A 26,749-nucleotide genomic window follows, 5' to 3' on the forward strand; every position below is an offset into this window, starting at 1 on the left:
ATTCACTTAAAATACTAAAATTATTCAACTCCATTCACTCATCACTGCACCAAAGCAAGGGATCTAGGAGAGAACCAGGAAAAAATTTGCAGAATTAAAAAGACACAGATGAATCACATTCTGTGCTGCTGGAGGGAAAGGCAACAGTTCCACTAAAAAATGTCAGAATTGGTACATATTTCTATTGCTTACTTTCATTGTATCATTTCTTTTAATGATTTTTAAGCTCTTTGATAATAAAAAGTTTCCTACAATTTGTGGGCCATAAGCAAATAGTATATTATTATCATTATTAAGGCTAGCTTACATTTTTATATAAATTGTTTATAAAACAATTTTATTCCAACAATCTCTGTAGCAAATGTACTCCCAGTCTGATTTTCTAATAAATTTTAAAAGCTTAATAACTTAAGCCCCTTACAGAATTGCTTGAATATAAATGAAAAGAAAATGGTTCTTACCAGTTTTATTTGCTCAGCAAGCTTGTCCTGGGAACTCTCCGGGGGCAGGCCCGTTGCATTCTGATCTGGGGTCTGAATTGTTGGTGCTACAGCTACTGACAAACCTGGGGGCTTGGATACAACAGGGGATAAGGATTTGGTCTCTGGGGAAGTACTAATTGTCTGCAAAGGATATTCAAAGGTTGAGGCTGTGCCTGAAGAAGCTGACGGTGGAAGAGATGAGGGAGGTAGACAATCTGCCAGAAGAGGCTGAGAAGCCTGGGCAAGATCCACAGATGGTTGCAGCAGTGAAACAGTCTGTCCAGAAAACATTTTGTTACTCATGAATATAAGAAGCTATATTGAAATCAGATACAATTTAACATTTACATTCCACTAGAAGTTGCAGATCAAGCACTCTCAAGTTATAAAAATCCATCCTATTAATTTTCAAAGAGTGTTCATAAGTAAAAACACTTAAACAAAAAAACCCTGCCCTTTGCAAAAAATACACATAGATGACCATTTAGGTTATCACATGCAACTTAGAACTCCCACATATCTAGCTAATTAAAAACAAGGTTCTATGTATTCGAAGTAAACATTTCATTATTGGATTATAATTTGATATAGTAATATCAAAATCACTGAATACCTGCTGTTGTACTATAGCCTGAGGTTGAAAGACCTGTGCAGGTGGCTGTCCTTGCATCTGGACATGGAGTGCTGGCACGAGAGGCTGTGGAAGGAGTGCTGGGGGCTGGCTGGCTGGAGCACCAGGGATGGATACGTTGGGTGGCTGAGTCTTCACCAGGACTGGGGGCTGAGTCTCCATCATCTGCTGCTGGGGCTGCTGTGAGATTTGCAGGGTTGAAGGGAGGGATGTGCCTGGGACATTGGCAGGCTGCAGCCGCCCAGGAAGCTGAGGTGGAGGAGTATGTAGACTTGCAGCATTCTGCACAGGAGGACCTTTGGATGGATCATACTGCTGTTGGTTTTGATTTTGTCCAGTGAGCTGTACAGCTTGAGGAGTGGGAGGCATTCCGCCTGCAAACCCAGAAGAAATCAAACAGTAATTTTAAAATGCCCAAATTTAATGGAAATTCATCTGAGAAAATATTAGACAGAAAAAGAGGAAACGCTTAAAAATTTTAATACACTATACCCAAAGATTACATCACCTTGAAAAACTTGTCACAATAGGATTATCTATAAATCATCTAACTTCTCTTGGCCTCAATTTCCTTATCTGTAAAATGGTTGGCTGAGATTATCTCTAAAGTCTCCATCAGTTCTAAAATCTATGAACTATTAACTATAAATACTACAATAAACAATACAAGTCTTATTGCTCAATTCTTTCAGTGAACAACTTTTAAAAGTAATTGATGTGAAATATAATTCCGTTTTATCTTATACAGCATATAATTTATTTTCTATGAATGTTTAATTTATTTTTATATTCCAAATTTTTCCCTAAATCAACACAATCACAGATTCTTAGAGATGGAGAAGAATCTGAGGATTTCTAAACTCCAGCAAAATGTTGGGAAAAAATAATGATGCTGAATGCTCCAGATGTTCTGACCTCCAGAGTCTCCTCTGATGCCCCACTGTGGCATGGAAGTGACACCTGGAATTTTCAAAAGCTATGACAATGGAGCATAAGCTCTCACAGGTGTTTCCAAACTAGAATGTCCTTAAGCATGGATCTGGCATCAGATTCTATGTTTGAGATTTAAGGATCAGCCTAGCTAAATTTAGAGAAGTCCAGCTCCAGGAAGTAAGCTAAATAATAATTTCTTTTGGAAAAAGTACCTCATAAAATTGTCTACTAAAGGAAGATATAGGAGTCATAGTCTGCACTGCTAGAATTAATATTCACTGTATTGAAACCACAAATCTTTTTAAATACTGAAAAGGTTACACAGAGTTTTCCAAAGATCTAATTGAACATTTTAAGCTTTTAAGTAGGTTAAAACCTGTACTAAGACTTTTGGAACAGCCAGTATTTATGTAGTAATTTATAGACTCTAATTGCATACTTCCAGTGATGAGAAGCTTATTATCTTATAAAAGACCCCTATTTTTGAACCACTCCATTCTTCCTCATATTGAAACAAAATCTGCTTTCTTATAAATTTATACCAACAGAAATATTACCCTTTTCATCAAAAGGGTTAAATATGCTCCGTTCATTCAATCATTCTTTATGACATGGTTTTCTAATTCTAAACATCCTGCTAACTGCCTTTTTCCAGGCACACACTAATTTTTTTAATAGTCCTTAAAATGCAATGCCAATAGTATTATAAATTATTTTGCCAAATATAATGAGGGAACTATCTTTCTTGAAATAAACACTATTGTTATATTAATGCAATCTACAGTTAAATTAGCTTTTTAAAGCAGGTAAAGCTATGTTGGTTCACAGTGAATTTGGACCAATGAGATGAAAATGCTCAGATGTTTTTCCAATTTAATTGTTAAGTTATAACTTCTTGATCTATTTTTTGTGAAATCAAGTGTTTGAATACAAATGTGATACTTTATATTTCTCTCTCTTAAATTTTATCTTATCTTGGACCTTTTGTTATTTAATAATTATTCTTTCAGCTTTGTGTTATATGCAAATTAATAAATAAGTATTTTTAAATATTTTCATCAACAATAAGGAAAATGTCAAGCAGAACTAGAGTCAGAACAGAGCCTCCTACTCTTAATTCTATTATTCAATACTATGTAACCTATGATTGATTCATCCTGTTACAAATGCACTCAATGAAACTCCCTCACCTTATCTACAAAAATCTGCATTTGTCAATTGTTTTCCTAAAATCAAGGTCTCTACAAAGGATAACTAATCATATCAAGATATTTCTACTATCGGGGCAGCTAGGTGGTGCAGTGGACAGAGCGCCAGCACTGAAATCAGGAGGACCCGAGTTCAAATCTGACATCAGACACTTAATATTTCCTAGCTGTATGCTCCTGAGCAAGTCACTTGACCCCAATTGCCTCAGGAGAAAAAAAAAGATAGTTCTACTATCTGGAGCATTCCCTTGAGCTACCACTTTAATAACTAATCCAAAAATCTAATAATTAAAAAGAAATGAGATTAGTTTGCTATGATTTATTCTTAGAGAACCCATGCAGACTCCTTTTAACCTCTTTCTTTTCTAAGTATTCACAAATCATTTGTTTAATGATCCATTATAAAGTTCTACTAGGAATCTATATATTCTTCTTGCTCCAAAAAAAAACAGCTAAAAAGGTCCCTTTTTAAATGTTTAACATTTTTGGCAAATATTAGCTCAACACTAGCATTAGACTATTGACATCATTCCTATAAATGTGTTCCCTTTTGGATTCATCTTAGGTTATATCTGGTTCTCCTTCTATCTCTTCTGAATGGCTTTCTAAAAATCTGAACTCCTTAGAGCACTCCATAGACACTTATCAAGTGTCTATTATATGCTAAATATTGTGTGGTTACCTAGATAATAGGAAAAAAACAAAAAACAAAACAAGATCTTATCTTCATAAAGTTTAGAATCTAATAGGGGAGATGAGATATTCCAAAAACAATTACAATATAAGGTATATTGTACCTTATTCCAGTTTTGGAATTTAAAAGTGCAATTTTTAAAAAGAGTAAAATATTATGCATGATAGTTGAGAAAAGGGAAAATTTATTTCTATCTATAGAATTAGGGAAAATTCCATAGGAGTGACAGCATTTGAAATGAGCCTTGAGAAGGCATCTAGGGCCAGGAAAAGAAGCATTTGGAACAAAAGAAATAGATTGGGGAAAAGGAGACCCTGGAGACAGAAAGATGGTTAGGAAGTTGAGGAAGTATTAGTCTCCAGTAAAAAACAAAACAAAACAAAACCAAAAAAAAAAAAAAAAACACTCTAGTCCAAACACATTTAACAAACAAATTCTATGAAACATTTAAAGAATCATGTTTATCTATATTATAAAAACTATTCTCAAAAATAGAGAAATAAGGCTTTCCATCAAAAATATCATAAAATAAGAACTATAGACTAACTTCATTAATGAATACTAATGAAACATTTAAAATAAAACTCTAGTAAAGAAATTATTGCAACATATAGTGCTAGGTTATGGGACCCTGCTGAGAGGGAGTACAGAGGCCACCTCAACCTTTGGTACACAATAAGTTTTCTGCCACCTTGCAGAAACGCTCTTCTTGAGCAAGGAGCAGTGATTGGTGACCATGGGAAAGGGTTTGGTCTGAGGATCACAGCTAGTTGCTCACAAGCAGGGATGTCTTGACAGGGCCTCTCGCCTGTGAGTGGGTTGCTAGATGGCTGGATTGGCTTTCCTCCCATTGGCAGATGCCATGCAAACGCAAAGCCCAGGAGCTGCTTCTCTGAATGGTGATTGGGGATTGCCTACTGTTATGCACTGAGCACACTTGCAAAAATGTCTATCAACAAGGCTGTACGGTTTAATAAACTGGAGCTCTTTTCACACTCTTTGAGTCTCCTGCCTCATTCCTCTCACCTCTGAGATCAAAGGGGTCTTATACTTTGAACTCTCAATCAGGACAGCCGCAACAATAAGTGAGCAAAGAATATGAACAGGTTTCAAAAGAAGAACTACAAATTACCAATAACCATGCCAAAAAAAAATTCTAAATCTCTAGTAATAAGATATAAAGTAAAACAACTTTGATATTTCCCAGAAAATGCCCAGAAAACTGGTAACAAAGATAGTAAAAGGCAGAAATAGTCAACATTAAAGAGACCAGGAGAAGGCAATAAACACACTAAAACATTGTGGAGCTATTAGCTTCTCCAGTTGTTTTGGAGAACAACTTGAAATAAAGTAAAAAAAAATCACTAAACTGTTAATATTCTTTAATTCAATAATTCAACAGGGCTTATGCCACACAGAGATTAAAGATAGACAGGAAGGACCCATAAATACCAAATATCATAGAAGCACTTTTCATAGTAAAAACTATGAACAAAGAGTGTGCCTATTTATTGATTAATTATAACAATCTGTGGCATCTATATAATAATAAATGACAATAAGGGAAAGTCAGAGACACGTAGCAAGACTTGTAGGAACTGATATAGAATGAAGTATACAGAAAAAAAAACAACATATGAAATAATCACAATCATATAAGTGAAAATAAAACTAAATCAAAGCCAAACTCCAAGCAATTGTAATGACCAATATTGCTCAAAAAGGTGAGATAATGAAAAATAATGTCTTCCTCCTCTAAAGAAGTAGGGGACTATGTGGCTAGAATATTGTATAAATTGTCAGATGAAGTTACTGTGTTGGTTGATTTTGCTTAGCTGTTTAACGTTGTTACAAGAGAAAATGTGTGTTTAATGTGGAGGAAGAAAAGAGAACAGTTATCTGGAAATAATTGATGTGAAAACAGAAGGCATCAACAAACTTTAGTTTTAAAAAATAAAATTAGAAATAAACACAAAAAGAAGTAATATAGTCCGTAAGGCAGGTGCTGTAGAAATGGGAAGAGACAGGCTTAAGACACTTTGAGATATTTCAGAGGTTTTTAGAATGAGATTGGCAACTGATTTGATATTGGGAGACAGAATCAGTCAAAAGTGACTCATAGGTTTTGCTCTTCAGTAACTCAAGAATGATGACACCATTAAGCTAAAGAGAGAAGTTAAGAGGAATTTTTTTTTGTTGGAGGTGGAGGGAAAGTTGGGAAGAGGAATGATGATGTTATCGTGGACATCTTGAAATTGAGGGAGTCAGTCTTTTCAGTAAAGTATGAAGAAGAGTCATCTACTAAGGGTGAGAGGGGCAGGAATGTAAATAAGAACTTGAGGAGAGGGAAGTTTTGGAATCACCAGTGATGGGATTTTAAAGTGGAAATAAACAGATATGAATCAAAGGATTACTGAACAAACTTGATAACTAAACTGAGAATAATCTAGAGCTATAACTGTCTTCATAGAATCACAAAATTACAAAACTGAAAGGCCCACACTACCCATTTTGTCCAATCCCATATGCAAAAAATACCCACTACTATATAATGGACATGTAATCACATAGCTGTTATCTAAAGACTTCAATGAAGAAGAACCCACTAACTCTTGAAACAGCCCATTCTATTTCTGAATAGTTTTCATTGCTAGGATTTTTTTTCTTAAACCTAAGACTAACATTTGTTTCTGTATAACTTCTACTTATTTCCTTATTTCTTCCCTCTGGGACAAAATAGAATAAGTTTCATTCTTCACACTCCCACTTCTACCTTTCCATTCCCAATTCCCAAGTATTCTCTTTTTCTAGGTTCAATCTTTCCAGTTTCCTGCACCAATTCTTATGGGAAAATAACTTGAGGCCCTTAACCATTCTGGATGTCTTTCTCTAGATCAAATAAAATAATATTTGTAAAGCTCTTAGCACAGTGCCTAACACATAACAGTAACTTAATAAATGTTCATTTTCTTTCTTTCTTGCATTTTCAGCTTACTAATGTCCTTTATCAACTTTGATGCCTAGAACTGAACACTGATCTATAGATGTGGACTCACCCCAGTAGGATACACCTGGATGCTCCATTCTGTTGGCTGCCCCATTACACTGTTGAATTACATTAAGCTTGTGGTTCACTAAAATCCCCAAATCTTTTTCAGAGAAACATATTACATACCACCTTTTTTTTCTTGCTATGCATTAATAACTGCTATTTATATAACAGTATAAAGTTTATAACCTGTTTTTAACCTGTCTTTGAGCCTGATAACAATCCTATAAAGTGCTATTTTTCTCAATTTTATAAATGAGAAAAACTGAAGTCCAGAAATTTTCAGTGTCTTCCCCAACATTATACATTCCATTAAGTGACAGAAGCAATATCTGAATCCAGATCTTCCTAATTCCAGCATTCCATCCAGCGTATCCCACTGCCTCTTTATTAGAGGTAGCAAGATGATTCCATCAAATACTATGACTGGAGTCAGGAAGACTTGAGTTCAAATCTAATTTCAGTTACATTTACTAGTTGTGTGTTCTGTTTACTACTTCTGTTTATCTCAGTTTCCTCAACTATAAAATAGGATAATAATGATGTCTACCTCGCAGGATTGGGGTGAAGATCAAATAAATATTTATAAAATACCTGGCACATAAAAGGCATTATATAAATGCTATTATTCATGACTGTAGCATCAGAATTCTTCAATTCTCTCTCAAAGTCTACATTTATCCTTTTCCTGAACTTTTTAAAAAAATATGCTTTCTTAGACACATTCTAAATTAATAATACCTACTTTCTAAAACTTGATAACATATCCATTTATCAGTTATATTAAATTAAAGATGATCATTTTAAAATATTGATAGGAAAAAATGAAACTTCTTTTTAGACATAATTTATAAAAACCAGTCAATCGGTAGCCTGTAATTTTTTACATTTTTACCACATACCAGGCACATTCTTGACTTTTTCTCCAAAGCTTCTATAATATTCAGTAGCTCTGTCTTGAAATCAACACGTTACCATTCCCAAGTCTGTACATATTCCACAAAAGCTCATCACCCAATACTACAGATCTAATAAGGGTAGTATGCAAAATGCTCACTTATATGTAATAATCTGCAGTCAACCAGAAATTCTAATGAGATTCTTATACTCATCCACACCATTCTTTCCAGAAAGAAAAATATGAATCTGGACTTTGGTAATGAAATACCTTGTACCGTTGGCATTAATTGCTGAAGAGGAACTCCTGAAGTCATGACTGGATACTGAAAAGTTACCCCATGACAGCCTACATCAATCCGAGGTCTCTTAGGTGAATCTATAATATTTAAATTCCATTTAAAAACCATTTGAGAGTTGTAGGTTCAATTTTACAAAGCAAACACTGTATTATAATGTTTTAATATATGTACACAATATTGTATACACAATTTCACAGAACACATGCAACAGACCCAGAAGAGTGTATTTCAATGACAACATAAACTTTCAAGTTATAACCAAAATAATTCATCAGGAATTATATTACCTGTAACAAATATTAGACCATTTCATTCACAATAAGAACAAATCAGATTTAATAATTACTCAAACAATAGATTTGAAACTATGCCTAGCAAAATTCTAAGAAAATAAGTACTGGAATTTTAAAAGGAAACAATGTTTAATTCTAATTTATTGATATCTTGAAAGTTTTTTTAAAAAAAAAATACACATTGGCTCAATATTCCATACCTGCTTGGATCATTGTTTGTTGTCTCTTAAATGTTTCAATTTCTAAAGTAGTCACAGTTCCAGCTACTGGAGAACCTGTGTGCATTTGCTATATAGAAAACAAAAATGTTATAAATTTTAGTATACATTTAATTAGTATGACACTGAACTTAAATAATAAATTTCTCCACTAATACAGGTAATTCCTATGAGCAAAAAAAGGCATTCTGACTGCGAGGTACCTGCCAATCATAATAAATTCCTAAACAAAAATCATTTTCCCTTGGTTCTTAATTAGTAAAAGAAAATAAGCAAGGCTGATAAGTTTTTTCAGAACATTTTTCCTTGGTTGAAGAAAGAGCAGCCTTGTTCTAACACAAGCTCCATCCAGGTTATGTCATGTCCAGACAAATACATGATATCAAATATATGAACGAATGAGGATTGAGATTCATTGGTGAAATCACCTCTGTGTCAAACTAAAGGGGATTCAGTGTACCTGGAAAAAGCGATTTATATGCACTCAGCTGGAAAATGCTCCTGTTACCCTTCCCCCCAAACCATTAAACAGAAGAGGACAAGCACAATATAACTCCATGGTTCAAGTCAGAAAGAAGCTTAAGTAGACTTTGTAGAACAAGTATGGACCTTTCACATGCAAAGAAAGCCTCAGTTATTATCAAAAATGTGGAAAGAAAAATCCTAAGAAAGAAACCCTAAAGGATTCTGGGAACATAATTCTGTGCTAGCTTTACAAGTTTGGGTTTTTTGTTTGTTTTTTTTTTTTTTTTTAAAGGATCCAAACAAGAACTCAACCCAAGTGAGAATGGGAGAGAAGGACTCTGTCTTCCTCCCTCCCTTCTTCCCTCTTCTTCTTTCTCTTTTTCCCTTCCTTCTTTCTCTCTTTCCCTTGAGCAGTATGATGAAGCAAGCCTATGAATCCCTTCTCAAGATCATGTTTTTAAGTGTATAAAAATAGTATCACAAAGGAAATCAATTATACTGAGTTATCCAAATATTTTTTAAAGCCAAGATCACAGACTCCAAGGTAAGAACCTATGTGCTAAAAGCAGTTTTTGGAAGCAGTTTCATCTGTTACCATTGCATTCCTTGGGGTGAATTGGCTGCTTCACTAAAACACTGCCCCAGCCATATACGTGTGTGACTAGGGCACAGAAGCAAAGAAGAGAGGAATGCACCTATTAATGTTATTTCCATTGAGAAAATCCTACGCGTTTCTGATGCTGAACCTTTTTGATAGTGTCAAGGACTTCAGGTCCTTTAGGAGGCAGGGCTGTGTCCCTCCCCCAGCAGCCAGCTGCCAAACTGCCCCTATACAGGGGCTGCTTCCCAGCCTGATTGGGGGGGTACAGAACTGGAAGCACTGCTCTGCCCATGGCTCTGGGGGTCAGGCTATAGGAGGGGAGAGAGTGGCCTAGGTGTGACAGCTCTATTTGCCCAGCCCATGCCACCTCCTTTCCCTTGTGGAGGAGGTCTCACTGCTAGGTTGGTCCTTCTGCCCTTGGAGTGGCAAATGGTTGATAGTTGGTGAGAATGACTAGCAACTCCCTTCCACAAGATCCCCTTCCGAGACGATTAGTGTAAGAGCTGGTCAGAAGCAAGATAAGTAATCTAGCACTTCCTGTGCCTGTTGATGGCCACTGGTCAGCAGTTGTTGCTGGGGGTGATGGTGGGCCCTTTCTCCACAACCCCTCGATGATGGCTGCAGAGGCAAGGCTGGATGCAGAACAGTGGTCTGGGGGTACTACCTCTCCCGGGTCTCTTATACTCACTCCTTGAATATCTCCCTAGTCTGGATCTAACCATTCATTTCAGGACTCTTCACACTAACTCCTTGTGCATTCCTTTTCCTTCAGCCTGACATATGCATATCCTCAACTCTGAATTTCTTCTAATAGCTGTGTATGGCAATAAAACCCTAGACCTTAACAATGAAGCTGTAGAGATTGATAATAATGTATCAAAAGGATCTTTTCAGGGGCAATTAGGTAGTACTGTGGATAGAGCACCAGCCCTGAAGTCAGGAAGACCCAAGTTCAAATCTGGCTTGACATTTAACATTTCCTGTCTGTGTGACCCTGGACAAGTCACTTAACCCCAATTGCATCAGCAAAAAAAAAAAAAAAAAAAAAAAAAGAAAAAGAAAAAGAAAAAAAAGAAAAGAAAAGAAAAGAAAAGGATCTTTTCAAATCCAGTGAGATGTTCTAAGGAATCACTTATGCTATTTAGGTTACAAAAGCAGCACATATGGGAGCAAGGCTTGGAAGGACTTTGTAGTGAGAAAGGACTATCAGGGCAAGGTATGGAGGCAACACTAGCATCCTCTGGCATGACAAACTGTTTCTTAAAGTAGACTAGGGACAGATCTCAATAGGTTATCACTCTAAGTATAATAAGGGAAGGTTTTACAAAAGAAGTAAGGTTTGACCACATACAGTAGTGATTTAAAAAAAAAAAGTTTTAGTTAGTAGAGAGTAGTGGGCAAGGTAAGAGAAGAAGCAAAACTTTAAAGGCCACAAAGCACAAGCTGTGTAGCACAGTGCCCAACACATAGTAGGTGCTTAATAAGCACTTTTTGAATGAATTGGTGGAGCCAAAAAATTATGCATAAAAAAAAAAAAAAGCAGGAGTAAAGATGGAAAGAAAGATGGAGAGATGAGGTTGTAAACTCTAAATTGGTTACAAGACTAAAGAGTCCAAACTTTATTTCATAAACAGTATAGAGTCATTAAAAGTACTTCATTCAATTAAACGAACATTGATTGAGTACAAGGCACAGAGGTAAGAGCCAGGGATGCAAAGAAAAAGAAAATAATTACAGCTCTCAAGAAGCTGTATTCTACTGGGGCAGGGAGTAAACACAGCAACTCTCAAAATATAAGCAAGTCTGCTCGCTCAAACACAAACGTGTTGCTTTTGGAATGGGTGATCCCATTACATTTACTGTACTTAGCAAGTCCTTTAAAAAACGAACAGTAAAAGAAATTTCTGTTACTTGTAAAATACAGCATCAACAAGGCAGGAAATGGGACAGTTATGTAAATTTAGTTCTGGGACAAGAGGAAAGCATTTTCCTGATTCAATTATATGGATTTAAATACAAAGCAATCAGAAGCTGTAATTATATATAAGAAAGAACTTTTACAATTTTTAAAAACTTTAAAACTGTCCTCTGAGAATTCAATAAGAACATATTACTCTTCTTCGATGAAACAGTAAGAAAAATGTTTAAGAAAATAATTACTGAGCTTTTTTTTTTTTTTTTTTTACTAACTTCATTTTCTGTTTTTGGAATAACAACAAGAAATATTTATAAACACAACTATGTAAGGGGCTAAGGCTTGAGTTGATGCACTGAGGTCCCAAGCACATGAGGCTAAATAGTAATTGGACCATACTCTATTAATATATAAGCTTGGGGAAAGAATGGCCCCCGCCCACTCTTTGCGCAAGTCCTGATGTGTTGTATAGGAAATGACGATTCTGGTGGGTGGAGGCAGGGGAGTGAAAAAGGAAGGGGAAGAGAGCTCAGGCCCCACTTTCTCTGGTAGCTCTTTTGTCATTGCAACGACTTTTCTGTTTGTTTTCTCTTCTTCTTTTTGCTTTTTGCTTTTGCTGTGGCAGATGCAAAAGCAAAAAGAAGAAAGAAGAGAAACAAACAGAAAAAGGTTGTCGCAATGGCTAAAGCAAGCAGTCTCTCCTCCCCTTCCTTTTTCACTCCCCTGCCTCCACCCACCAGAATCGTCATTTCCTATACAACACATCAGGACTTGCGCAAAGAGTGGACGGGGGCCATTCTTTCCCCAAGCTTATATATTAATAGAGTATGGTCCAATTACTATTTAGCCTCATGTGCTTGGGACCTCAGTGCATCAACTCAAGCCTTAGCCCATTACACAACTATTTAAAAAAAAACTTGTAGCAAGGAAAGAAGAGAATTTATAAGAGGTATTTCTCTTGAAGTATGTTTTCCAACAAAAAAAAATCTACATTGACATTCAAGACAAACTACAACTGCACAAAAATCATAAAAAGAACCAAAGGTATCAAGAAATAAACTACGACAAAAAACACTCAAGGTGAGATTTAATAAAAGCAAGTTCCAAATCCAAGAAAAGGATCACTTAATTTCCTCACTTTTCAGAGGAAAGAAAAAAATAATAATAATGCATTAAAATTCTGATGTTAAAAAAACTTTCAAACAAATAAACTTGATTAAGCACAAGTTATAGGTTTCGGGAAAACCATTTAATTCTAGGAAATTTCAGATTTGGAGGAATCTAAAAACTGGGATGAGACTATATTTTAGAACCATCAAAAAGTACCTGAAATGGCTGCTGGGATGAAAAAGCAGCAGAAACATTTGGAGGAAGCTGGGTTGCAATAGCAACAGGAGTCCCAGTCTGCCCATCCTTTCCTGTTACAACCTTTACCTAAGAGGAGATATTTGGAGGGGAAAGGGGGAAAAGGGAAAACAATTTTTAAGTTGATCAATACTGTACAACCACTGCCTGCTAAATTAATTGGAACCTCGGTGAAGAGGGGACATAATTTAATCCTTATCAGAGGATACTCTTATTCCAACAGAATTTACTTTTAAGAGTTTTGTCACTGATAACGTAATTCTCAAGTTCAGTTCAAGCTAGTACCATTTTGTTCCCACCTAGCAAACAACAACAGATCCTCAAGGATGATGTTTTTCAAGAAAAGCCTGAACATTTTACAAGACACAAACCCAGGGATTGACTGACTGGTGGAATACGCCGGAGCCACCTGACAGTAGGTGCCGGAGATCCAACTCAGACCTGCAGAATGGATCTCCTCTTGTGAGAGATGATACAAGGAGACTGAGAGTAAGTTGCTGTTCTCTGACCTCTCTTGACTGAGAGGCAACTGCCTTGTCTGACCTCTCTCCTCTTCTCTCTGCCTCCAATTTATCTCATTCCCAGTCCGCAACATCTGTGTCAGCAAAGGCTGCTCTGCAACTCCTTCAGATGTTATGATCCACAGCTGTGGAGGCTCTAGGATAATTGACCTGTCCCTTAACAACTGACTACCCTGGATTCTAAAGCTATCGATCAGCTTTCCCCATAGGGAAACAGATTTTTGGACTTTGCAAATGCTTAAAAAAAGAAAAAACCAAAAACCAAAAACTATACAGAGGACAAACAAAGAAGGTAACAGTGACATAATAGGATTTCATGTTATCACAAGATAAAATCAATGCCATAATAATAGCTAAAATTTACATAGTGTTTTCACGCCTGTAAAGTACTTTACAAAAACAAAAACAAAAACAAAAAAAAAACAACTTTCAACAGTTAAGCTAAAGAAAAATCTTTCAGGAGAAACAAGCCACTTCCTCAGAGTAAGCTTATTCAAATTTAGTACTCAGTAAAATTAAAGTGTTCTCAAATCAAATGGTACTTTACATCAAGGGTCCAGATACAGCTTGGGAGTCAGAGATGAACCAAAAAGAAAATCAGATTTATTCAGCTCCCAAAAATCAATATGATTAGTACAAATCACAACTCAAAATGTATCATTATCCGAGCACAAAATAATGACTTGGAGTATTTTTTTTTAAATCAACATATAAATTTTAAAATTCCCACTCATTTCTTATTCTGTGACATACTAGCTAATGCATCTAAGACATTAATAGTAGGTAATGACTGTTATTCCCAAGAGTAGTCAGATGATGGGGAGGGAAGTGAGTCTGTGTTCTCACTGGTGTAAGACAATGAAGAAAGAATGGATCTCCCAATGCAGATCAGTGACTGCTCTCAGCATCATATAGTGAGGTGCTTGGGAAACTGAAAGTTCAGGTGATTTGTCCCAGCTTATAAAACTAATGTGTGGTATTGCTAGGATTTGAACCCACTTCTTCTTGACTCCAAGGCCAGGTATAGGTAGCAACCAGGCCAGATTGCCTTTTAGTTTGGATATTTCAAAAGGGATTTCAGAACTCTCTCCAAAGGCATGAATTTCCAATGAGAGGAATTTTCACCACTATAGGGAAGTTAACAAGAGAGAGAATTTGGGAGCAAGAAAGTCCTCTGAACAATGTTCTTCAAATCTCACCATATAGTCAACCTCCTACCCTATCAAACCAAAGAAAACCTGCCCTGCTTGAAATTTTCAGTCAGGACACCATCACCCAAAGTTCTAGAAAGAGCTAACTGTTAATGAGACCTCTTGATCAGTGGACAACACAAAGTTTGGATGATAGAGACTTGAATAAGTAGAGGACGATGGGACCTTGAGGGGAGGATCTCATCCAGGCCTGGGCAAAAAATGTGAAAGATGCCAAGGAAAGTAGGGATGGGAGGGACATGTAGACAATGAAAGCAATGGGAGGGACATAAAAGTAGTGGGTAGAAATGGGAGGAACAAGGTCTTGAGGGAAGGGCACCGAGGACAAAGGGAAAAGCTTGTCAGGTCAGGTTTCTTTTATGCCACTTAGTACCAGATAACCTCTGGAAAGTCACTTCTCCCATCAAGCCTCAATTTCCTCATCTATAAAATAAGCAGGGTGTACTAAGATGACCCTTAAGGTCCCTTTCAGCTAAATTGATGATCCTATTGTCTATATCCTTTCTTCTCTCATCTATAATATGGAAATATTAGGTTGGGAACATGTTGAACCAGAATGATGATCTTAAAGTTTTTCTCCCCCCTCCAAATTTAGTCAGGATTCTTCATATTTCAATCTCTCTTATAATATAAATTTAGAGAATTCAAAATCAATGTTTTAGTTAGTTCCCCTGATAATAAAAAAAATGGAAATATTACAATACAGGTAGCTCAACAATTTGCAATGTATTTCAATTTTTGGAAATATCAACCTAAAAAGGCATTCTTGCCAGAAAGTTCAGTTCTAGTCAGGAGCAAAATAAAAACCTTTTTAAATGAATGCAGGATTGCTATAGTGAAGCAGTTCTCAAAGTAATACAAGAATCCTCCAGGTATCCCCAAGACTCTCTCAGGTGATCCAGGAAAGCAAAACTAATTTCCTAATAATATTAAAATGTTATTTTCCTATTAAGATGCTTCTCCCTTTTCCAACTACACATCTCTATAAAGACTGATATTTATCATACATTTCAACCATAACAACATATTGCAAGAGATTAAAGTATAATATGAGAATCCAGCTGTTTTCTACTAAGGCAAACATTAGATTTGCAAAAATACATAAAACAATGCTACTTGTCATGCTAAATTTTGTTTGATTATTATTTTGTTATTTTTAGCTATTTTTCATTAAAACATGTTATTCATGTTAACATGTCATTAGTTTATTATTGTTATTTTATTTTATTTATTTAGTTTAGTTAATATTTTTAACATGTCATTAGTTCTCATTGACAATATGGTAAATACCAGTGGTTATAACCCACACAAACAAAAAGCTCTTTGTATTCTCAATACTTTTTAAGAATATAAAGGATTCCTGAAATCACAAAACTTGAGAACTACTGGTGTGATTTTAAAAAAAAGCAACGGACTTGGGATCAGGAACTTACTTCAAACCCCTGTTATGACAGCTATTAAAATCACTTCTCAGAGTCTCAGTTTCCCCATCTCTAATATTATGATATCAACACTTGGGCTTCAATCTGTTGTACAGGACATAAGAAAAGTGCTGAAGGCAGCAATGTGAAAAGGCAACTGCCATATACAGTAGCACAAGCTTTAGAAGGAGATATAGAGGACCTGAATTCATATTCCCAGTTCTGCAATTTATCAGCTCTAGGACCTTGTATTGGACAATATCTGGAACACTGTCTAGGAGACTGTCCTCTGAGCCTCGAAGAACTGACTCCCCTCTGCCAGGCTGGGGGATACTGGCAAACCATGTAACTTCTCAGTGCCACAGGCAACTCTCCAAGCTTACGAACTGTCTACCTGCCTTAGTGATGAGAAAGCCTGGAGATCCAATAAGAAAGCAATAATCATAATCACCTTGGATAAATTATCTAATTTCTCTGGGATTTTCTGAGTTTCCTTAACTATAAATTAAGGAGTGAGAAGAAGTCTCTTCCACCTCTAACCTCTTAGCTTTCTTTATATCTGTAGCATATAGTATATGCTAGGTTAGCAAAGAGCTGTTATATTCATGAAGCACTGAATTAAAATTTAAATAAAAAATTTTTCTAAAAATTTGATGGGATATTTTGTACTCAAAATTAAAGACTTGTATAGTGATTTTATTTTCTGACATTAATCCCACATATAAATGTTCAAATAACCTGAAGGCACACTTAATTAACTTAATTAACAAAAACATTTTCACTCTGAATTAGTTTATGGATTTCAAATATTTCCACTAGAATTTAAAATAAAGGATGCATTCTTCAAATACACAAGAAGAAAAAATGGTTAAAGTTTTAAATTTATCATATTTTCAGGCATATAGGTGGTGCAGTGCATTGGTCTGGAATCAGGAAGACCTAAATTTAAATGTGACCTCAGATATTTACTAGTTGTGACCCTGGACAAGTCACTCAACCCTGACTGGCTCTCCCATCAAAAAAAAAAAAATTACCATACTTTTCCTTTAAGAGTCTAGTTCATATGCTCAAAAAGTTATGAAACTGTGCATACACTTTGATCCAGCAGTGTTTCTACTGGGCTTATATCCCAAAGAAATCTTAAAGGCGGGAAAGGCACCTGTATGTGCACAAATATTTTTGACAGGTCTCTTTGTAGAGGCCAGAAACTGGAAATTGAGTGGATGCTCATCAATTGGAGAATGGCTGAATAAATTGTGGTACATGAATGTTATGGAATATTATTGTTCGGTAAGAAATGACCAGCAAAGGCCTGGAAAGACTTACACGAAATGATGCTGAGTGAAGTGAGCAGGACCAGGAGATCATTATATACTTCAACAACAATACTATATGATGATCAATTCTGATGGACCTGGCCATCTCCAGCAATGAGATGAACCAAATCAGTTCCAATAGAGCAGTAATGAATTGAACCAGCTATACCCAGGGAAAGAACTCTGGGAGATGACTATGAACCACTACATAGAATTCCCCATCCCTCTATTTTTGTCCACCTGCATTTTTTATTTCCTTCACAGGCTAATAGTACACTATTTCAAAGTCCAATTTTTTTTACAGCAAAATAACTGTTAGGACATGTATACTTATATTGTATTTAATTTATATATTAACATATTTAACATGTATTGGTCAACCTGCCATCTAGGGGAAGGGATGGGGGGAAGGAGGGGAAAAATTGGAACAAAAAATTTGGTAGTTGTCAATGCTGTAAAATTACCTGTGCATATAACTTGTAAATAAAAAGCTATAATAAAAAAAAGTCTAGTTCAAATTCTAAATGACTGCTTCTAAATTTAAAATCCTCCAAGCTTGATTGAAGAATTAGCTTAAGTATCAAAATCAAGACTGCTACGCTTTTACTTTAAGACAACATTTTGCAATAGACAGATATAAGAGGACACATTCCTGATTCATAATAAATTTAGGATTCTCAATTCTAAACATTGGTTTATTCCTGCATAGTTCCTAATGCTACCAAAATCTTTCCCCCACTGTTTGGTGTTATTATGTACAAGCAACTTTAAATCCAGAGCATACCTTCCTTCTTACAAGGGAAAGTAGTAAGTGTTTAAGAGATCAATAACATCAAAATTTTGATTTTCTTTTTAAAGAAAAAACAGAAAGAATATTGAAGACAGGCGAGATCTGGAAAGAAGGCAAAGTATTCTGCATCAAAGACAAACACATGTAGAGCTTACACTTTGAAAATAGGAAGAGTACTAGTTACATAATTGGAATTTTCTAGTTTAAGAACTTTCACTTAAATGTCACAAGGACTGCCACTATCTTCAATATCAATTTCATTTGAAAGAAAATTACTGATATCCCATGTATATAGTAGTTTTTCAAAATCTTTTTTAATAGCAAAATTTTAATAAATTTCACTGATCAACTTATGCCATACACAAGACACTCATTGTATCTCTAATAACATACATATTATTGAGTATTAGATTTCTTACCTCATCATTAATGACTTCAGATTGTTCTTCTTCCTCTTCTTCAAAATCCAAATCATTTTGCTTAAGATATGCATGTAAGGGTCCATACAATTTCTTCTTAAAAGCTAAGAAATCCATCATATTCCCTTGAAGATGTTGCAAGAAAAATAATTCAATCAAATATTCCTTAAAGTTTTCCTTTAGAGCCTCCATTTCTCTGTAATGATGATCCAGACATTGCTTTCTCATTTGAGCTGTTTCTTGAGATGCTGGTGGAATTTCCTCCAATTTTTTAGGTACTTTTTTCACTCCTATATTTCCTGCAGGAGCCAGAGGAAGGTTGGAAAGACCCTGTGGCACAGTGGCTCTAGAAGGGCTGGTGGGTCCTGGGGGTGGTGAAGTCATCCCAAAGGCTGAAGAGCCTCCAACTCCAGATATTAAGACACCCGAAGGCCTCTCAAACCCCATTGGTCTATTTAACTGTTGTCCTTGAATTACTTGCTGCTGTTGAATCAGTTGTCCTTGAATAATACTACTGATTTGGGGTGGCAAGCTAGTCGTGGCGATGTGACCGGGGCTAGTCAGAGGCTGCATACTGGCACCACTAGCTACTGGGCTCTGGGGTCCAAGATGATGGATAGTGCCACCTGTCTGGGTATGGGGCTGCGAAAGTCTGCGTTCTCGAACGGTAATTGGGGCCCCCGCATGCTGGAGCTGAACCTGCCCTCCCTGAGCAATCTGGGCGATGCCCGAGCCCTCCTGATACACAAAGTGTCCGCCATTCGAAGGGCTCAAACTGATCTGTCTCACAAGGACACTGGCATCCACAAAGCCTCCAGTGGGGCTGGAGCTGCAAATCCCCAGTCCGGGGCCAGGAGTGCCTGCCCGCACACTCTGTAATGTCTGCACCGGCCCAGGGCTGGGCTGAGTTGGGCTTTGAGACTGGACCTGTTGGGGCAGCGGGGAGGTAACTTGAATGTAGGATGGGGAACCATGCTCAAACCTCCTTGGCTGAGAATTGAACTGAAAGCCTGGGGAAGTTGGATTGGGGATTGGCAAAGGGGTAAGGGTGATCTGCTGGTTTCCTCCAACTACTGGTCCAACATTCTGAAGTGTAATGTTTACATTCTGACCAGCTACTGGACTTCTATTCATAAGCTGCTGGATCTGGTAACTGGGAGACTGGGGTGCAGATGGGCTTGCTGAAGCCGCAAATGGAGCTGCAGGGGATTGGGGCAGATTTGAATGGGACTGCTGGTCTTCCCCCTCACTGCCTGTGAAGGACCTGGACCTTTGGAGCTGCACATTCTGAGGACTGTTGCCATGGTGCATTATCACCTCCTCTTTAAAATAAATCCTAAAAAATTCATAGAAAAAGAAATTCAGCAAAAGAAAATATGATTTCCGACCATCTATATCTATATCAGAAATCTTGGAGAACTTCAAAAGTTTACTTTAAGATTCAAAATGTAAGACAAACAGATTCATTTCCCTGATTTTACATCAAATAAACCAACTTTAATGGTAAACAAAACTTGGCAAAAAAAAATCATCTTAAGTAAATTTTTATACATTGTTGCATCTCATCTCAGACGTCAAATGCCCCAAAGCAGAAATATAATGAAGTTTTCCGATATGCTATTTAATATTGCCTATAGACTAATATTGCTTCATTCCTTGTAGCTGGCTAGTGATTTTTAGCTCTGTTTCAATTAGGAAGAGATGGTGCTAAATTTTCATTGGTATAAGGAACTGTCTACTTAGAGGAAACTTTTTCCATTGATCTTGCATCTGTAATTTACAACCAAATTCCAACAAAATCCAACTTTCTAAAAGAAGTATTTCCCAAGCACTCCAAGGCCCTCTCTCTCTCAATAATTTCTTACTTATGTTGTCTATTACTAGTCTGTTTATACTTGTTTGCATGCTGTCTCCCTCATTTGCCTGAGCTACTTGAGGGCAGAGACCCTTTTATCTCTTCTTGTATCCCAGAGCATAGCAATACTTGGCATACAGCAGGACCTTAATAACTACTTGTTGATTAACTGACTGAATCAAAGATCTGCCTGGAGCATGGAGATGTTAAGAGATTGTTATCCTTCTAAATTCGAGAACCAGCCCTTTCTATTCCACTGGGCTGCCTCTGTTAAACCTCAAATCAGAACAAGTATGCTCAGAGTATATTTTGGCTTTCCTAGACTTGAAGATTCAAACCTGTACTATGAGAGACAGCATAGTATAGTGGGAAGACTGCTAGATTTGTCACCAATGGACCTGGATCCAAATCCTGATTCTGTGATCTGCTCACTTGGGTGATCTTCAGAAAGTCCCTTAACCTCTAAGGAATTTCTTAGGTGTAAGATGAGGTTAAAGGAATGAGCACTACGATCCTTTCCAGCTCAGAATCTTTGATCCTATGAATATCTAACATACTTTATTATCTGATTCAGCTCTTTCCTGGTGCCTCTCTCCATTTATTATCTCTAATTTCCTCTAAGTCTCATAGACACATAACTGCTTTCTTGGAGTCACTTCTATTAGTCTATAAACTCCTTAGAGGCAGGGACTGTGTTCTGATTTTCTTTGTATCCCCAGTATATATAGCACAATGTCTGGCACATAGTAGGCACTTAATAAATGCTTGCTATCTGAATGATTATTTATTGAAATTTTTATAAACAGACTTACAATGAGCACTAAGCAAATGAATAGCTATACATGTGTATTAATACATATGTATATGTCTATACACATGTATAGACATATATGTATATATATATATATATATATAGTTTGAAATTAAAGCAAACAGAGAGGAAGGGAAAAGGAAAGAAAAAACAAAGAGTCAAAAAAAGAGGGAGAGGGGAAAGGGAAGGGAAAAGGAAAGAAAAAAGGGAGAAAGGAGGAGGAAAATGTAAAGAGAGGAAAAGAGAATTGATTAGAAAAGGGACAGAGTCAAGATGATAGGAGAGGTAACATTTTTGCCTTAGCTCCTCCATGCATTGCTCTTAATGCAATACATTATGAAGTTAACTGGTCTATTCAGTACAAGTTCTGCAAGGGAAGCAGCCTGCCTACTTGGCTATTCCCAAAACTATGGGATTGGGCAGGCAAAGGAAATTTATATCCTGAATTCTATTACAATTTAGAGCTAATTTTCTAATTTCTAGACCCAAGAGATCACCAAAAATATAATCCATAATTCATCTCTTTCTTTTAGAATATGTGATAAATTAGGCTGAAATGTTTTCATGGTATAACAACTTCCAAAATATACTTTTCCATATCAAACAAATTATGTCAGATATATTGACACATTTGCAAGCAGCTTTGATGTAATTTTTTTTCAGCTGATGATATACAAAGCACTTTAATTACAGATAAGAGACCAAGAACATCATAAAATTTAAATATGAAAGCCAAAATTTGATATTACACTTATTATGAACAAAGACAGGTGATGACTAGTTGTATCCCATGATATATATTGAAATTCTATTATACATATCAAATTGTGTTACAAATATAACTTTAAAACAGTATTACCTGATATTTAGCCCTGCATTTGGCTTGCTTCCTTCCTCCAATACCTTGAAAAGGAAAAGGAAAATATTTCAAATTCAAATTTTAATAATCAATTAATCAATCAACAAGCACATATTAAACAGGTGAGTATGTAGCCAGGATACAAAGATAACTATGAAGCAGACTGCTCTAAAGAAGTTTACTTACCAATGAAGACAATAGGAGGAGAGGGAAAGGAGAGAAGATAATGAGGAAGGAAAGAAAGAAAGAGGTAGAAGGGGAAAAGAGGGAGAAGAAAGAAGAAGAAGGGAAAAAGGGAATGGAAGGAGGAGAAGGGAGGGAAGAAAGAAAAGAAGGAGAGAGAAAAACAGAGGGAGGAAAAAAGGGAAGAAGAAACAGAGAGTCAAAAAAGAAAAGAGGGAGGGGAAGGGGAAAGAAAATAGGGGGGAAGGAGAAAAATGTAAAGAGAGGAAAAGAGGAAAAGAGAGGAAAAGAGATTAGAAAAAGGACAGAGTCAAGATGGTAGGAGAGGTAACATTTTTGCCTTAGCTCCTCCACAACCTCTTCCACAGTGAACTATAAAGCACAACAGACTGAACTGTGATTGGGAAAGTCAAGAAAAAGTCACAGTGAGTCATTTTTCCAATCAGAGTAGTTTATGAAGATAGAGAAGTCTATAGACATGGGGGGTAGAAACCGGCCAGAAGTAAGCCACAAAGGGCTGTGGCAGCAGCAATCCCAGAAGGAAGCAGTCCCAACAGCCTAGGATAGCAAAGCCAGTGGATAGCAAAGCCAGTGAATATCAAAGCAGAAAAAGAACCCTAGAAACCCTGCAGTAGACTGCTACAGCAATTAACATGTGCTGTGGGACAGCTCTGTTACCCATTACCCAGTACTGAATTGTAGGTTCAGGACAGGAGAGATCACAAAGAATCAGAGCCCTAGCTCTGAGCCCAACAATAGAATTAGGCCTCAGTTCTAAACCTTTAGGCAATGGAATGGAATATAATGGAATAAAACAGAGCAAGAGACCAAAACCAACTTGTTTCCCTAAAACGGAGAAGCAGCAATTCAGTGCCTCTGAATGTGCAGTGAGCTAACAATGACTGAGTCTAGCAACAGTCTATAGAAACTCAACTATTCACAAGCCAACAAACCCAGAAATTGCAGAGCTCAGACTAGAAGGGCAGTGAACAGACCTTTCCTCAGATCACATCACTTTGGAATCATCAAAAACTCAACAATACCCCGATCTGACAATAGCAGAAGGACATAACAGACAGAGAGAGGTTCAGACCAGAAACCACAACACCCACCACCACCAGAAGAAATGAGCAGAGTCCAACAATAACATAAAGTCTAAAGTCAAAAGGTAGGCTGGAAAAATGAGCAAACAAAAATAACAAAAAACTGACAAAAAGCTACTGTGGTGACAGAGAAGCTCAAGACAGAAACACAGACAATAACAATCACAGAGAAGACAATGACCTGGAAATATCTAAAAGCAAAGCTTCCAAGAAAAAAGCAATTAAAAACAATCCCAATACAAACTCCAGAAGAGTTAAAGAAAAATTAAAAAGAAAACCAAAAAGTAATCTGAAAAATTAAATAAGAGTCATAGAGGATAAAATAGGAAAAGAAATGAAAGCAATGCAAGAAAATTATAAAAAGAAAGTTAAATTGGTAAAAGAGATAAAAAAAACCTAATAAAAATGATTTTTTTAAAAAATCAGAATTAACCAAATGTTAAAAGAGTTACAAAAAGAGTGCAGAAAATAACTCCTTAAAAATCAGAACTGGCCAACTGGAAGTTAATGACTACAAGAAACATCAAGAAACAATAAAACAAAGTCAAAAAACTAAAATGGTAGAAGATGTGAAAAATCTCAAAGGAAAAACAACTAACCAGGAAAATAAATTAATTGGGATAATTTAAGAATCATTTGGGGCAGCTAGGTGGTGCAATGGATAGAATACCAGCCCTGACAACCTGAGTTCAAATCTGGTCTCAGACACTTAACACTTCCTGGCTATGTTACCCTGGGAAAGTCACTTAACCCCAATTGCCTCAGAAAAAAAAAAAAAAAAAGAATCATTTAACCACCTGAAAACCATGAATATTTCTTGTTCAGAGATATTTCAAGCTACTATAAAGTAAAACTGTGCAGATATTTTTGAATCAGAAAGCAAGTAGAAATAATCCACTGGTCACCTACTGAAAGAAAGCCCAAATGAAAACTCTTAGGACTATGTGAGCCAAAATTCAGAACGTTCATGTCAAGGAGAAAATATTGCAAGTAACCAAAAAAAAAAAAATAATGTAAATATCATAAAGCCATACTCCATTTCACACAATATTTAGCAGCTACCATGGTAAAGGAATAACGGAATGGAGGACAGAGAATATGATACTACAGATGGCAAAGGGGCTAAAATTACAGCCAAAAATAATCTACCTAGCAAAATTGAGTATAATCCTACAAGGAGAAAAATTGATATTTTGTGAAATAGAAGATTTTCCAGGATTCCTGATAAAAAAAACCGAGCCTGACCAGAAATATTTAAATTAAAATTCAAGACTCAAGCACAAAAAATGAAATGTGAATAAAAATTCAAAAGGACTAAACAAAGTTAAACTGCTTATATTTCAATGTGGGAACATGATATATATAATCTCTCAGAAATTTATCATCATTAGAGCTATTAGAGAGTTTGTTTAGATAAATGGTGCAGGTATGGTTCTATTATGTTGGGATGATTTTAAAAAAAGAATGGATAGTAAGAAAGGGATGCACTGGGAGGGGGAGAATGGAGAGAAATAATGGAGGAAATTATCTCACATAAATGGAATGTGCAAGGAAGAATGTATGCAGAAGAGGGGAGAACAAGTTGGGATGGGGAAGAAACAATCCTTGAGCCTCACACTTCTCTGAATTGGTTCAAAGAAAGAAAAATAAACACACACACACATACCCGTGTTTCCCTGATAATAAGACCTATCCCGAAAATAAGCCCTCCCCTTACTGTGTAAGATTCCTCTAAAATAACCTCTCCCCCGAAAATAAGCCTTATTGAGATTGCTACTGTAGTGAAGGTGATCCCCTGCGCTACACACTACATTACAGTACCCTCTGTATGCACTGCCCCCTTCCTCCCCTTCCCCCCGGGTGAAACGCACGCCACGCTCCAAGCTGCAGCCAATCAGAGCTGCAGCAGTGAGCGCGTCATTCTGTTCTTCCCCAGTGATTTGCTTGCTGGCGCCATTGAGAGCAGTGCCGCGGAGGAGAGCTGAGGCAGGACAACATAAAAAACCTGTATGTAAGCGGGAGTGAGGGGGGCATGATGGAGGATAAAAGAAGAATTCAGGGGGCATGATGGAGGATAAAAGAAGAACTCAGGGGGCATGATGGAGAATAAAAGAAGAACTCAGCCAGCACTCACCACGCTAAAGAAATGAAGAACTTCCTTGCAGAGAGAAGAATAAATCAAGTAATGATTCCTGCAGGAATGACTGCCTATCTCCAGACCCTTGATATTGCAATAAACAAGCCATTCAAGGACCATTTGCGCATGGAAGCCAATGACTACATTGAAAATAGAATGGAAAGAAATCAGCGTGGAAACTTTGTGAAGCCCTGTCTGCAAGAAGTCGTGACTCGGGTGAAGAAGTCATGGGATAAAATTACTGACAGCTGTGTCGCCAAGGCACTACAAGCAGGTTACCTGGACAAGACATGTTCATTTAAAGAGAGCTATATTGCTGGACATGACAGATTGGGTCCACTTCCTCTGAAGGAAATAGAGGCGCAAGACATCCAGGACAGAATTCAGGGTATGGACACTTAAGACGATGTTGTTGAAGAAGATGATATGATCATTATTGAATAAAGGTACTTTTTTTTTGTTCACATTTACCTGTTTATTAAAATTGCTGTCAATGCTCATTAAAATAAGCCCTCCCCTGAAAATAAGCCCTCTGGTGTTTTTCTGTCCAAAAAAATAATAAAACAGTGTCTTATTATCAGGAAAACATGGTAGTTAGTTGGGTTACACAAATTCATCTTATCAAAAAAGTAGGTAGGGTAGGGAGTAAGAGAGATAGAGAATAGTGGTTAAAGAATAAGGTAAATTAAGAGAGGCAGTAGTTAGAAGCAAAACAGACTCTTGAGGAAATAAGATAAAAAATAAAAGGATGAGTATAAGAAAATAGAATATAGGGACATATACAGTTAGTAATCATAATTGTGAAAGTGAATGGGATGAACTCATCCACAAGAGAAGAGAATGGCAGAATGTATTAGAAACCAAAATCCAACAATGTTTTGTTTTGTTTTTTTAATAGAAATACATTTGAAACATATTCACAAAGACATAACCAGAAAATTCTTAAAGAAAAAGTTAAATACATTTTAAAAAGGAAATGGACAATAAACCTATGCTAGTAGGGAATCTCAATTTACCATGGTCAACCATAAAATTAACAGGAAAAAATGGAGATGCATAGGATCTTTAAA

General features: G+C 36.5%; 1 protein-coding gene across 2 annotated transcripts in view; it reads right to left on the reverse strand.

Moving 5' to 3' along the window:
* Positions 1-26,749, reverse strand: part of LOC127545356 (E1A-binding protein p400-like) — a 135,537-nt gene that overhangs the window by 87,611 nt on the left and 21,177 nt on the right. For both annotated transcript variants that reach the window (XM_051972580.1, XM_051972579.1), the window contains exons 2-7: positions 22,257-22,300; positions 18,732-20,067; positions 8,690-8,777; positions 8,166-8,273; positions 1,096-1,487; positions 462-758 (exon numbers count right to left, since the gene is read on the reverse strand). In XM_051972580.1, the coding sequence (XP_051828540.1) occupies positions 462-758; positions 1,096-1,487; positions 8,166-8,273; positions 8,690-8,777; positions 18,732-20,042 (2,196 nt within the window). In that variant the 5' untranslated portion in view covers positions 20,043-20,067; positions 22,257-22,300. The remainder of the gene's footprint in view (positions 1-461; positions 759-1,095; positions 1,488-8,165; positions 8,274-8,689; positions 8,778-18,731; positions 20,068-22,256; positions 22,301-26,749) is intronic.

This window comes from Antechinus flavipes, chromosome 1, assembly GCF_016432865.1.
Source record: "Antechinus flavipes isolate AdamAnt ecotype Samford, QLD, Australia chromosome 1, AdamAnt_v2, whole genome shotgun sequence".
NCBI lineage: Eukaryota > Metazoa > Chordata > Mammalia > Dasyuromorphia > Dasyuridae > Antechinus > Antechinus flavipes.